This window comes from Odontomachus brunneus, unplaced genomic scaffold (assembly GCF_010583005.1).
Source record: "Odontomachus brunneus isolate Ranch 3 - 2012 unplaced genomic scaffold, Obru_v1 Obru_scaffold_208, whole genome shotgun sequence".
Lineage (NCBI taxonomy): Eukaryota > Metazoa > Arthropoda > Insecta > Hymenoptera > Formicidae > Odontomachus > Odontomachus brunneus.
This window is the reverse complement of record NW_022639658.1, coordinates 322907-336863: the sequence shown is the minus strand read 5'-3', so window position 1 is coordinate 336863 and position 13957 is coordinate 322907. Positions and strand designations below refer to the sequence as shown.

At 36.3% G+C, this 13957-nt stretch overlaps 2 protein-coding genes across 6 annotated transcripts in view; both read left to right on the top strand.

Annotated features, from left to right (window-relative positions):
* The first annotated feature begins 1929 nt into the window (after window positions 1–1929).
* Window positions 1930–10104, top strand: LOC116852249 (ubiquitin carboxyl-terminal hydrolase 35-like). Of its 5 annotated transcripts, none has more exons than XM_032832427.1 (4): window positions 1930–2098; window positions 3962–5268; window positions 5631–5854; window positions 6565–10104. In XM_032832427.1, exons 2-4 carry the CDS (start codon window positions 3992–3994, stop codon window positions 7506–7508), a joined length of 2445 nt encoding a protein of 814 aa, XP_032688318.1. In that variant the 5' UTR covers window positions 1930–2098; window positions 3962–3991; the 3' UTR covers window positions 7509–10104. The 5 variants fall into 5 exon arrangements, with proteins under 5 accessions (XP_032688318.1, XP_032688316.1, XP_032688314.1 ...); XM_032832425.1 differs by having other exon boundaries at window positions 3958–5268; XM_032832424.1 differs by lacking the exon at window positions 1930–2098 and adding an exon at window positions 3136–3709.
* Window positions 10105–11775: 1671 nt separating this feature from the next.
* The window catches only part of LOC116852234 (facilitated trehalose transporter Tret1-like), an 8561-nt gene continuing 6379 nt past the window's right edge, over window positions 11776–13957 (top strand). The window contains exon 1 of the mRNA XM_032832361.1: window positions 11776–12572. The gene's annotated coding sequence lies outside the window, so the exon portion shown is untranslated. The remainder of the gene's footprint in view (window positions 12573–13957) is intronic.

Below are 13957 nucleotides of genomic sequence, written 5' to 3'. Positions count from 1 at the left end.
GTAAACGTCCCTTTAAGCTGGTAGCATATTGAAAAACTTAAGCAGTAAAACGTAGCAGTAAACAAATTGACCAATCACAGTCATTGATTCTTCTTACGGTCCAAGAATCAACGACTGTGATTGGTCAATTTGCTTACTGCTTACATCTTATTGCTTAAGTTTTTCTGTAAGCTACGGCCCTTAAGCGTCTTCTACAATGGCAGTAGGAGTAGTAGTAAGAAATAAGCAGTAAGCAAATTGACCAATTCCATTCTCACGTTTCAAAAATAATCGATTGTGATTGGTCTATTTACTTACTGCTTATTTCTTATAGCGAATTCGGTTGCTTGCACTAGTGTGCACTGAGTGCGCACTAAGGCTTGTTCATAGTATGTTATTATATTTAAAGATTGTCTTAAATAATTCTCAAATAAATTCTCAAATATTTTTAACCATAATATGATATGTATAACATCCGTACGAATCATTTTATTAGTTAAAATGTTTTTAAATATGTATTTAAGACACGATCTTAAATATAAGAATGTACTGTAAACAAGCCTTAATGCGCACTCAGTGCGCACTAGTGCAAGCTACCGAATTCGCTATTACTAATACTCCTACTGCCATTGTAGAAGACGCTTTAAGCTGGTGGCACATAGAAAAACTTAAGCAGTAAGACGTAAGCAGTAAGCGAATTAGCCAATCACAGTCGTTGATTCTTGGACCGTAAGAAGAATTAACAACTGTGATTGGTCAATTTGCTTACTGCTTACGTCTTACTGCTTAAGTTTTTCTGTATGCTACGGCCCTTATGGCTCCTGCACACAGGACGCGGTAATGCTTGCCGCGCGGCGGAAGTTCGCGCGACAGCCAATCAATATGCTGCTTTCCGTAATAACCTTCTAGTTTTTAGGGGCACCGCACGCGAATTGACATAACAGTAACGTAAGACGTACCGTAAGAATTGACCAATCACTTTGAGTATCGTCGAACCGTAAGGTCGCCATTTTTGTGAATACTCGATTGTAATTGGTCCATTTTTACGGTACGTCTTAAGTTACTGTTATCTTAATTCGTGTGCGGCGCCTCTTACGGAAGAACAACATATTGATTGGCTGTCGCGCGGACTTCCGCCGCGCGGCAAATATTACCGCGTCCTATGTGCAGGAGCAATTAGGCCCAGTTCCACAATCTTTAGTTAACTTAACTGACCGGTTATTCCATTGAACTTGACCAATCGCATTTAGCGTTAAGAAGAGTTAATCAGAATTAACCAATCACTGTTGAGACTTAACCGGTAACTAAAGTTAAACGGAGGTTGTGGAACTGGGGTACTATTCCGTTCCCGCATACCGACAGTTGTCGAATCGGTAGGCGTCGTTGTGCAACTTTTTTATACCGTGGAAAAACTGCGTAACGACACCTACTGATCCGACAACTATCGGAACCACGAAAATCGGTAACGAAATAGCAGTCCTGGGTCTTAAAGGTTGGTGGATTGTTTTTAGCAAATTTAGGAACGCATTCCGACTTGAGAAGGAGAGTCGCTGCTCCGTCTCTGGGGCACGCCTGCGCAATGACTAACCACGATAGAAGAGAAATGATATATACGTAGTGTCATAAAAGTAAACACAACGTTCGCGTGGGAAGTGTTCCGCAGGACTCGCCGTGACCGAGCACCGTGGATTACACGCAAATATAAAGATAAGTAATAGATTTCATTATTCCCACATTCTGCTTGTGATATTTATTTCTTTCTGCAAAACACAAATATGACGGATATTAAATTTCCTACATAACAATTAATATTATATTACAAACATAAATTATATATTTTTTGTAATAAAATCTATTACTTATCTTTATATTTGCGTGTAATCCACGGTGCTCGGTCATAGCGAATCCTGCGGAACACTTCCCACGCGAACGTTGTGTTTACTTTTATGACACTACGTATATGTCATTTCTCTCCTATCGTGGTTAGTCACTGTGCAGGCGTGCCCCGCAGACGGAGCAGCGACTCTCCTTCTTCTCAAGTCGGAATGCGTTCCTAAATTTGCTAAAAACGATCCACCAACCTTTAAGTCCGCGACTGTACACGAACGCTTGCCGCACGGTAAGACGCATCGTATGCCGCTGGCTTAATAGTGCATATATGTGTTCCTTTTCTGTCCTTTTCTACTTAATCTTCACTACCAAGGCTGCATTCCGAAATTTACTGCCAGTAGTGAAATTCTATAATATACGTGACATAAACTACAGATTTTCAGTACTAGCAGTGCATTTCGGAACGCAGCCCAAATAGAGGACACGCTCAGTCTATTCTTAAGGCCGGTTTATGATGACCGTAATTCGTTAACTTATGCCGGAATCGTAAAAAATTGACTAATCGCAGTCGATTATTTTTCTATAATTCGACTATGATTGGTCAATTTTTTACGGTTCCAGCTAGTTAACGAATTACGGCCATTATAAACCAGTCTTTACTATATCTAAAAGTCTTTACTATATCTAAAAAGGAGATGCACATTAGATATCACGTGTTGCGTGTCGCGCTGGCTACGAGAGCTATTAGACAGTTTATTTTGGATATGTTTTTAGAAACGAAATATGGTAGCCTAAAGCTACCTAAAGCTGCGTTCGGGGAGATACTATTTGGCGCTAAAAGCATGTTCTGTCCTTGTTACTTACTGAAAGTTGAATGAGGACAGAACACGCTTTTAGCGCCAAATAGCGTCTCCCTGAACGCAGCTTAGGTATGCGAATCAATGGGTGCGTTTAGGAGACAACGGTTACACAACGGTTGAGTAATTAGTCAACGTAATTGGTCTAAAGTTAGGGATCTAATAGTAAGGACCAATAATCACTGACCGCTCACTGATCAGCTATGTTTTTTGAACGCAGCCACTATCATGAACTTATGAAGGCTTTACTCTACGTTCGATATCCAATAGGAGAATTGGTTTTTTGGAGACAAAAATGTCGCTAGCGAAGAAATTCCGTTATTGGATATTGTATCGTCATATCGGAATCGATATCGTCATATCGGAAGACGGGCGCAGTGAATCTTCCATTACAGGCTGAGCGGTCTTTCGGCTACTGCCATAAGCTGTGCTCGATAAATCGAATTATTGTAAATCGAAGATGTCGGATTGCTTTTCCATTTTGAAGATGCATAGAAATGAAAAATATACAAGATCTCGTATCTCTCACTTCTATGCATTTTCGAGGTAAAAGAGCAATCCGACGTCTTTGATTTACAATGCCGAACGCAGCTATAATTAATCACTGTGCAAACTCGTGAGCAGTAGTTCGCATAACTAGATTACCGTGCTTCGTTCCTAAATGCATCTAGAAAAACTGTAAACCATTTTGGCGCTGACTGTATATTACCGTTGCATTTAATGTGGCTGCCTTGCTGATTACTCTCAAAAGCAATAATCAATGCAAAAATATGTAAATCCCATGTCTCCGAGACGAAGTACCCTAATTGGAAGTGGAGGATAAAATTCTCCGTATGATGTTGCGTGCATACCCACTGTTGACTCGCACTACTATTTGAAGATGTAAGGACCGATTCGCGGTCTGTCTTCGATTATTCTTCTTGAGCACCATGTAATTTATGGCGTAACGCTTTCTCGTTTTTTATGCTTCTACCCCACCATGAGGTCATTTTGATTTTCCTTCGTGAGGATCGTCGACAGTCTGGGGATCGTTAATGGGAGTAGTACGTATCGTTGATTATAAGGTAGACTAAGCTACGGCGAAGGGTACGAGCGTAGATCTGACAATGCGCCATCCGAATGATGCAGAACATTATTTGCGAATCTCTATTAAACGGTGCTTCGATTTCATAGTAGTAGGAAGTGACGCAGAGATCGCGGATGGTTGGTTGATGCTGAGAGAATTGCGCGATGATCAAGCATTTAATCAGGTGCTTAATTTCGAAGATATTCTGAGAGATATTCTGCATAGTCAGATACTGAACATCTCGGAAGTGCCGAAAATCATGGCGTGGATCTTGCCGCACGTGGAGGAGAAGTCGGACTCCGATAATGCCGACCCAATCTCAAAGGACGTCGCCGCGTTGCTACAGAAGACAGACATCAGGGACATGTCACATTTGGCCGCGCTTCTCAAGACAATGTTGGATAACAGAGTGTACCTGCCCAAGTCAGCCGATCATACGGCACTCTGTGAAGCTGTAATTGTGAGGCTGTCGTCGTTCCAGCTACCTCCGGAGCCTAAGAAGATCTTGGAGTTTTATGAGAATGCTACTAAAATCCAAAATTTCTTGGAGACAGTGTGTAAGAATGCCAAGAACAGTGGTCATGACCTCCTGTTTATCTGCCTCCAAACTTTGTATCGTATAATATCAGATAGGAAGAGGAAACAGGAACCAGGCCCAGGATTAGCTGCGATATTGCGTCTAGTAGAAACCAGCTTCATACCACAAGCAGTGGAATGGATTCTGTCGCAGTCACAGTCAAACCATGAATTAGTGCAAGCACTGACAGTTTTATGCAATTGGCTTCCAAAGTGGCGCGATAAGAGACTCAGCCTCTGGATAATGGAGTTCATATATGGACTGGAGAAACAAGAGAAATTCTCAGTTCTCTTAGAGGTCACGGAATCTTCATTAGATATATTGAATCTGATGGGCAAAGTATTGGTGGTGCCGGTGATCCGTCACAATTCTTCCTTCATTATATATCATATTCTAAAGAAGCTGAGTTCAGAGGAGATTATACAGAAACTGATTAAAACTGTACCTACACTGATAAATAGTCTAATGAAGGAGGATTCAGAATCCAGCAGGGAGTGTATACAATACTTGGTTGACATCGTGAAATTAGCTAGCTTAAGATTCCCAGCATATCGTCTGCCTGAAAGCGTAGAGAAATCTTTTCCAGTTTCACCACGTATGCACGTTATCAAGGATTTCTATCGTGAACCATTATGGGTAGCTGAGACGTGTACGATAGAACCTATTCTTGAACCAGAGGTACAGTTATCTGGGAAAGTGGGGCTGCAAAATCTTGGGAACACATGCTACATGAATAGCGTGTTGCAAGCCTTACTGATGACTCGACAATTTTGTTATGAAGTATTAAATTGTCTCGTAAACCAAACAGGAGGAATGCCATTGTTGAGGAAACTGCAAGATTTGTTTGCATTATTGTTATATTCCAAGAGGATGTATCTGTCACCAAATGAGATATTTGAAGCATCACGACCGTCATATTTTCTACCTGGTCAACAGCAGGATAGTTCAGAGTTTCTTTGGTTGGTATATTTTTACTGTAATAAATTTACTAGTAGGTTGGTTTTCTTGATAATTTATAGTCAAAGGAAATTTGTTATATTCGTATATCAATGTAAATTAAAGGATTAAAAAATTCAAATAGTTTGTCTGGCACAAAGTTTGTTCTTTTTGAAAGAATTTTCTGAACTAGTGTACACTGATACAATAAGTTAGAGTGAGATAAGTTTTTACTTCACGCTAATTTATTACAATGTACACCAATCCAAGAAGTTCTTTGAAAAAACACAAACCTGTAATTTTAATAAGAGATTTATGCTAAAATGTAAATGTGACAAATAAAAATTTAAAACAACTGAATGAATAAAGTCGTTTCTTTACACAGTCATCTTCTGGATGTTTTACATGAGCAAGAAAAAGCCATTAATACGACCTGTGGAAGAAACGATTCCATAAGTGGTACTAAATGTAAAACTGAGATGCAGGAGAAAGGGACGCCTTCGACGAATTCGACAGAGGGTACTATTAAGCGGTGGATAACTGAGGAAGATTTAACTGAAGGCTTGGTGTTTCGACGGAAAACACAATCATTAGCGGATTTCCCACAAGGTGATGGTCAATGGCGATTACTAGCATACTAATAAGAAAATCATTTTATTTACAGAAAAAGTATTGTATTCTTTTTTTAGTTTCATTTTTTTATTATTTCATATATAGCTATTTTCAGAGTTGGGTATTTACGCGTAAATTATGACACTCTACATCTACGTGTAGACAAAAACGTTAACTATGTATAAGATGTATGCAAACAATGAGAAATCTATGGATGTCGTTCGAAGAATGAATGTATGACTCTTGCTACAAAATTAATTAAAAAAAAAGATTTATATTTTTATTTAATCTTTAGAATTCTGAGGTAAACTTGTTGTTGCGTTGTTTCCTAAACAAATTGAAGTCTACAAAATTCTATGATTACACTCTTACCTGCATATAGTTAATTTGTCAATCTGTCATGTAATAAAGTCACGTAATGAAAATTATATACAATATGTCATCTCTTTGAAGCATTATATTTATAATTAATACTCAAACAGATAACTGTCTCTCAATTTAATTGCTCTTTTTTGTATATATTAACATAGTTTGCAATATTCTACATAATTTACATTGTCTACACGAAAAACGATTGTATATGCATCACATAAAAAATACATAAACAATCCGCATAGATGTAATCTTGAAATCTATGGCACAACCTTGGCTATTTTTATTAGGAGATTCCTTGTATATTCTATATTTTTGTAATGTTTTGGTAACAGGTGAAGATCTGATACAAGCGGAGCGGCTCAGTGATTATCACTCGGATTCCACCGATAGTGGTATACAATCTGTAGGTGGTGAAGAAACAGTTTCATCTACATCTCTTGTACATAGGGTGTTAGGCGGCGAATCTAAGATCACTTACCAGTGCGCGCAGTGCAACACCAGTTCACACAACACGGACAAATTTCGCGACCTGCAGCTGTGCTTTCCCGAGGAGATACAAGAGAATCAAGAGGTCTCGGTTCAGGATCTCATCAACTACTATCTCGCGCCCGAGAAGCTCACGGGTGAGAACAAGTATCGCTGCGACAAATGTATGAAGCTATGCGACGCGCACAGGATCATCACGATTTTACAAGCGCCTGCACACCTGATTCTGTCGTTGAAGCACTTTCGATACGACTTTGACAGTCGGCTCAGGACGAAATTACGACACAAAGTGTTGTACAACGACGTTATAAAGTTGCCGGTATCCGCGGTGCCAAACTCGATCGCTGAAACGTATCACTTGTATGCCGCAGTGGTGCATTCCGGTTATAACATGGATTATGGACACTATTTCACATATGCTTGCGGTTCTAAGCAAAATTGGTACAAGTTTAATGATAGTTTCGTGTCGCGCACTACTTTCGAAGAATTCAAGAATCTGAAACCACCAGACACGCCGTATATACTGTTCTACGAGAAATCGGGTGCTCTCGACGGGATGTACGAGGACGATAGGCCCGAATTATCGACTCTGAGTAAACATTTGCAGGAATTGATAGCGGACGATACCACGGCTTACATAGAGGAGCTTAAGCAACAGGCGACGTTGTCTCTATCCGGACGGCATTCGCGATCTGTCCGAAAACGGTACGACAATTCCGACGATGAGAATCCGCCGTCCAGTAGCTGTCGTGGCGCGATCGATATCCCGGCAAATCGTTTTCTGTATTGAACGAGCGACGAGTCTCTTTGGTTGCTGACTGCAGGCTTATTGTGCAATACATTGTTTCACAAATACAGACAACGGTTGCATCATATGTGATTGTTGAGATACATCTTATGATTATATACTATATCGTATCGAAAATTCCCGTAAGAATTGACATTCGTATTACACTTGTGATGGGAAACTTGTGTAACGTATGCTATGACTCTCGACGATAGTTACGATAATCAGAGAACTAGCTTACAACAATTATATTAGACAAAAGTAATTAACGTATCCATGTACATAATGTATAAACGAATACACAGAATTGATTAGAAATGGGCATAATGTTCGTGTGTTTATGCATACGTACGAGATATGAATAACGCATGACTATGAAACGAATCGGTCTTTCATTTTATCAGTCGATAATAATATATTAATGTGTTCAATGCGTTCTCAAATTTATGCGGAAGTGGAGTGTGTGAAGAGTTACATATATATGCAAAAAGAAATAGAAAGAGAGAGAGAGAGAGAGAAAGAGAGAGAGAGAGAGAATAAATGTCCGAGCTCTACCTACTCGATCGCACTTTTATGAAATTTTATATTAACTATGTGGTATTAAATTATGTTTCCTTAAACATCTCATTTCCCGTTTTACTTCGCCGATGTGTTTTCGACATTTTTTTAGACACCTGGCATTTTATTACGCACTGTTATGTTAACTTTTAAAAACACAATTGTTCATACGAGTGTGACATTATATTTCTAGAACTAATTGGGCGATAAAGTCTGAGAGTACAGTGGATTGCAAAACGGTTTAGACACTACCGTTAGGACATTGGGAGCTCAGCCAACTTAAAATTGAGACCATTACTGACTGATTTTTTATCCAGTAATAATTATTAGTATTATTTATTATAATTTGGTGTTCTTTATTATTTTATTATTACGTAAATATTCGCTGGTAATGACTCTCAGTTTGTTGAGCTCCCAATTTCATTGTGTCTAAATCGTTTTACAACTCATTGTGCTCTCATACTTATGTTTTTCAACGATACTTTTGGCACTATCGATGACTATTGTCCGAACAATTGTCGTTTCACTTTCGAACTATCCGGTATAATAAAAAAAAGATCTTATCGATTGTCTCTTCTTTGGAGAAGATATTTTTCCTGTTGTAGATATCTCAATAAGCGAAGTAACTGTCCATCCGAATAGTCTTTGAAATTTGATCAACTGTCAGACGCGAGCTCATTGGAAGCGCTTATAAAAAATGTTACAAGGGTATTATTGATAGCACCGTAGGTTTTTAGGGGATTTTTAATCAATAAGTATTTATTATGTCGTAAGAAGCCGCAGTGAGAAGCCTTAGTACTTGGTCGATAGTTTTGTAACGTCCACGAATTGTAGACAGAATTCCTTGATAGTAGGCATTACGTAACCAGTTCTATGCTGTATTGTTGACGTTAGTGAATCGATTTGCAATTGTTAACGAAAGCGTTAACAGAGAGACGATATCCAACTCGAATATGCAGCGGAGTTTTGTAATTACTAATACGTTGTGAATATCTCATGTTTATTGTGTGAAACAAAAAAATATACGTTGTCCGAGAAGTGTATAAAGTTACTAGGACGGCGAATTATTGTTGCAAGGATATTGAGAGAATACATGGCGGATACGGCTTGATCGGTTGTAGTTTCATATGAGTTGTATGTATTGTGTTTTGCTTTACTACACACAGAGCAGTATTCAATGAGTACAAGACGCTGTTTGATTTATCAATTGTTATTTCTATTCGACAATCTCGGATACCTTATCGAGCGCGTCTTGATGTTGTAAAGAACTTGAGAAATAATTTATAATATGAAATTGTATAGTTATAAGTAACGAACATATATAAGCGTATGCGTTTTTACGATATATACGATGTCCATATAAAAATATGCCACATCGAGCTTTTATTTATTAATGCGACATTCATCGTTTCCCAGTCGTCTCCTTTTGTGACATTGTGATTTCCCTGCTATGTGTTTCTACTATTTAGCTTCTTTCGATTAACAAAGAGCCTATTTTCTAAAGCAACAATCGGACGATATTTATACTCGCGTTAGCGCCCATGTAAAAGTTATATAGCAAGGTACCGCGCGCTTTGAAATTATGAAAATTGAGAAGAACAAAGTTGTTATTGCTGTAAATAGTTTATTTTAATGATAGGAATACCGCGACGCACGTACGTACTCCAAACACTTCGTAAATCTGTGATAACTTTATACTGTCGATTTGACAATATATTATATATATATGTAAACATATATATATATGTATATTAATTTTTTAGCTCGATATATACATTCATCGTGCGAGGCGGATATCCGTCTAATGTTGATTATAATCGAAACATTGTATAACTTTCGTTAAGGCCTGTGTGTATTATATAGTAGCGTATAATGTGAAATGATATTTGAACGATTAGAACTAATCAATTATGAAATGATCCCTTCATTGTCAATGTCAACTAGTAATTAATACAACGTTTAATACCATTTCAAACGTCACTCGCTGAAAGATTATATCAATCTTCGTATAATATATAATAAATTTGCTATTAAAACATAATACATAATAACAGTCAATCGCTTGCCCCAACACTCCAGCGATCTTTACTTCTTTTTGCAATCTCGTATGGCACTGTGTCGATTTTAATTCTAACGATCTCTGAAACGGTATCTCCGGGAATTATAAAGTCACTTTAATGCTAAGTAAAGTAGAACACACACATAATATATGACTCGACGACACGTGTCATACAATAAAGATTATACAGCTTAAAAAAGTAAGTAATATCTTTGCTTGCATATGTTTATAAATATGTACATAAATAGATAAATAATATGTAACTGTAATGATGACATGACTGCTGATATAATTGTTTCTTATACAAAAATAAATTGAAAAATTTTAGAAAAAGATATTCTCACGAACATGCACGCGCGAAATTTTATTTATACAAAATTCAATTTTGTATTATGTACATATTTATGCAAAATATTCTGACGTAATGTAATATTCAACTTGATATCTTTGTAGGAAAAGATAGCGTGAGTGTTCTTTCCCGAGTTATACTGAGAGAAAAAATCTAAGAAATAGTAAATATTTATTTGCGGTGAGTATATCAACAACATGTTTATTTATACTAATATATATAATATTTTTTTCAAATAAGGAAATATACATTTTCTTAAAATCACGAGAAAACTTTAGCTTTTTATGAAAGCAATTATTTGTTCTATTTAAATAAAAGAATTTAGATTTAAGTAAATATATTATTAATATTTACTAAAGAAATTTCTATTATTTCCTAGATATTTTTTCTCTTAATGTAGGAGAATAAAGCTATCAGGATAAAGGTTCTTTATCTTTTCTTTATCTTTCTGCTTCTCTTCTGCTTCTTAAGAACTCTGTGTAGCAATATACTTCGTATATGGAGTAGGTTATGGTATAGCTTATATTATTATGTCTATATTTGTCATCATTGCATGACACTTGTGTGATTTCCTGAAATAGATTTTGCCAGTTGTTAAAATGGATATTATATAATCGTTTGTATGGTAATTGATGATTTACTTTAAGAGACTGTCCACTGTTAATATTCTGTGACCTCTTTGCCAAATAAATATTAATTTTATCAGTAATATTACATCAATGTTATAATGTGCCATTTAGTAATATAAATATAATATAACACATGTTGTACATAACAGTTACATATTGAATGAGAAATTATATTATTGATGTGATGTTATTGATACGTAATATTTACTGGATGTTGTGTCCGGCATTTAAAGTATCCAATTTACTTTTGTTCATAACAATACTTCTAACAACTTCTCATTAGAATGTGAGAATATTATTTCAGTGGCATCTATATATTTATACACCAAGTCTAGTCTTATTACCATTATTTATATCTTGCATTTATTCGCGCGCGCGTGCGCGATGACAATACGTAATATATATCGATATTAATTATATTTCTGAAAAAAGTCTCACAATATATCACTAAGAATAATGTTAATTATTAAGTACTTATTGATTCATTTTAAAATCAATTCTGATTTTAATTGGGAGTATTGCAAAGAATATACATTATTGAACAATTAAATTGTCACTGCGTAACAGTATGACGATCATATGCGGACAATAAATTTGCCGCCATACTGCACTCGATGCATTAATTTCCACGGATGTCGCTAGGCGACGTAGAATGACGAGTTATTTTTCTCGCAGGAGAAAAAGACGCAGAAGAAAAACACGCGAGATTTACATAGAAGTTACGAGAACGCAACTCTACTCTTTTGAGTAATTTCCTTCCTTTTTTCGAGATCTTTCGAAAACCTGCTCTAGAAGAAGCAGCCTTCTGAACTACACATCTCTCCTTCAAAGGATTTTTGGTCCTGAAGAACTCTTAAAGAAAAAACCAGCAGCATCCTGCTTTCTGAAGTATCCTGTCTCCACAACTGCGCTCATAGCAGCATTTCTCTCCGGAGATCCAGTCTCAACGCACCTTCAGCGATATCCTGCTCTCCGGAACACATACAATCCTATTCCCTGAATATCCATCAATTCCACAAAACTCAAGTTGGTCTTTTGGAAGTCCTTCATCCTACTGCCGTTTCTTCTTGGTTTACAACGGCCTTCAAGACTTATAGTGATCCTGAGTGATTGAATTTGTGCGTGAATCGCGGTTCACGGTTTACACCGGCATCTCTAAACTTTTTGTTTATCGTTTCGTAATCGTCTGTTACAATCGCGTACATCCGAAAAGGGAGTACGCGAGTGTCGTGAAATTTGAAAAGAGTTGTGAATGTACTGTTTCGAGACTTTTTCTCTTAAAAATTCATTGGTGTTAATCATTATAATATTAAGGTTCTTGCATGTGTTGTTTGTCGCAATAAGTTCCTGAATATCGTGCTTTCCTCTCCTGCCGAATGCAGCATAACCTTGCATGTTCCTGACAACCTGTTCATCAACGCGAGACTTATGGATTTTATGTCTTTGATGTTTCACACGAAACTAGCATTACTGTGAGTAACTTTATTATCAATCATACATATAAAGAAATTATATGTCTGTAACCAACATCCATCCAGATTCTTAGCATAGAATTTCCATATAATTAATAACTAAAATGTTATCATCTAATTTGATATATCTCCCACAATTCTGAATATTTATCATATCTAAGTTTAAAAAGAAATAATTAGTAACACGTAATAATCCTAAAATTGTTTTAAATTTGTTAAAAATGCTGAGACTATTTTTATATTATTAAAAAGCTTTTTGCACATTTTGTAAAATAATGTATTCCATTACTAAGAATATGTAGAAAATTTGCTACAGAAAGATCTAATACATAAACTTGTAAAATTTACAACTTTATAAATAAAATCATTTAATTTATAAAAAAAATTAAATATCTTTAATAGAATATTAACGTTTTTAAATTTACGTTTTTAAATAAATATTTTTAAGCAAACGGTAAAGCACTTTACGTTAAATATATATGCATTAAAGCATGTTTGTTCTGTATGACAACTCTTTCAAGAGCTGTCTTATTCATTATGTTCGTTGTTTATGATGATAGAATAATAGGACGTTTGTGCCATTGAGTAATACTAGTATATAGCTGTGTATATAGCTAGTAATAGAGTATATAACTGTGATTTATAATGTAAGAAAGAGAGAAAGAGAACTAATGCAAGCTAGTGCAGACAATTGAGTTACAAAGAATAGATCAAGAGTTAGGACAATGTATGCCACTTGTAAGGAGAAAATGAATAAGTGAGTGAGAAAGAAGCTGCAGTATACTTCGTCATTTCAGTATTAAAACTTTTCTCTCATTCTTCTATTAGATTTTCGTTGATCCGTAACGTTCGGCGCTATTGCAGACTCAAGAGACTCGTATGTTGACAAGTAAATTAGATTATGAATATTTATTCACTAATCATTTCAAATATCTCAACGCGCGTAGAGAGAGAAACCATTTCCTTTTAATTATAAACATAATTTTATCTCGGGTGACCTACATACGTCATTACTGGCGTCATAATTACCTGGTATGACATAATCTGTACTATAACTAGTTCACCATTACTTACAGTTTATGTTTACAGTGTAAACACAAATGTGATGATGTTGGCGCGGAGTGTGAGATGGTGAGATTAAGCTCAAGTTTAAGTAGACTTCTTGCATCGTGCTAATTGCGTTCGAATAATTAAGTAATTTGATATTATACGCCGTATAACTATAACGTGTACACAAAGTGATCAACGGGAAGTTGTTGAAATTAAACTTGCTCTTGAAAGGAGCACTTCCGAGACTTCCTTTATTTTTGCGCATGAACGTCAAATATATACAGGGTGTTCGGAAAGTACCGGGACGCCCGAATATCAGGAAAAATATAAGTTTT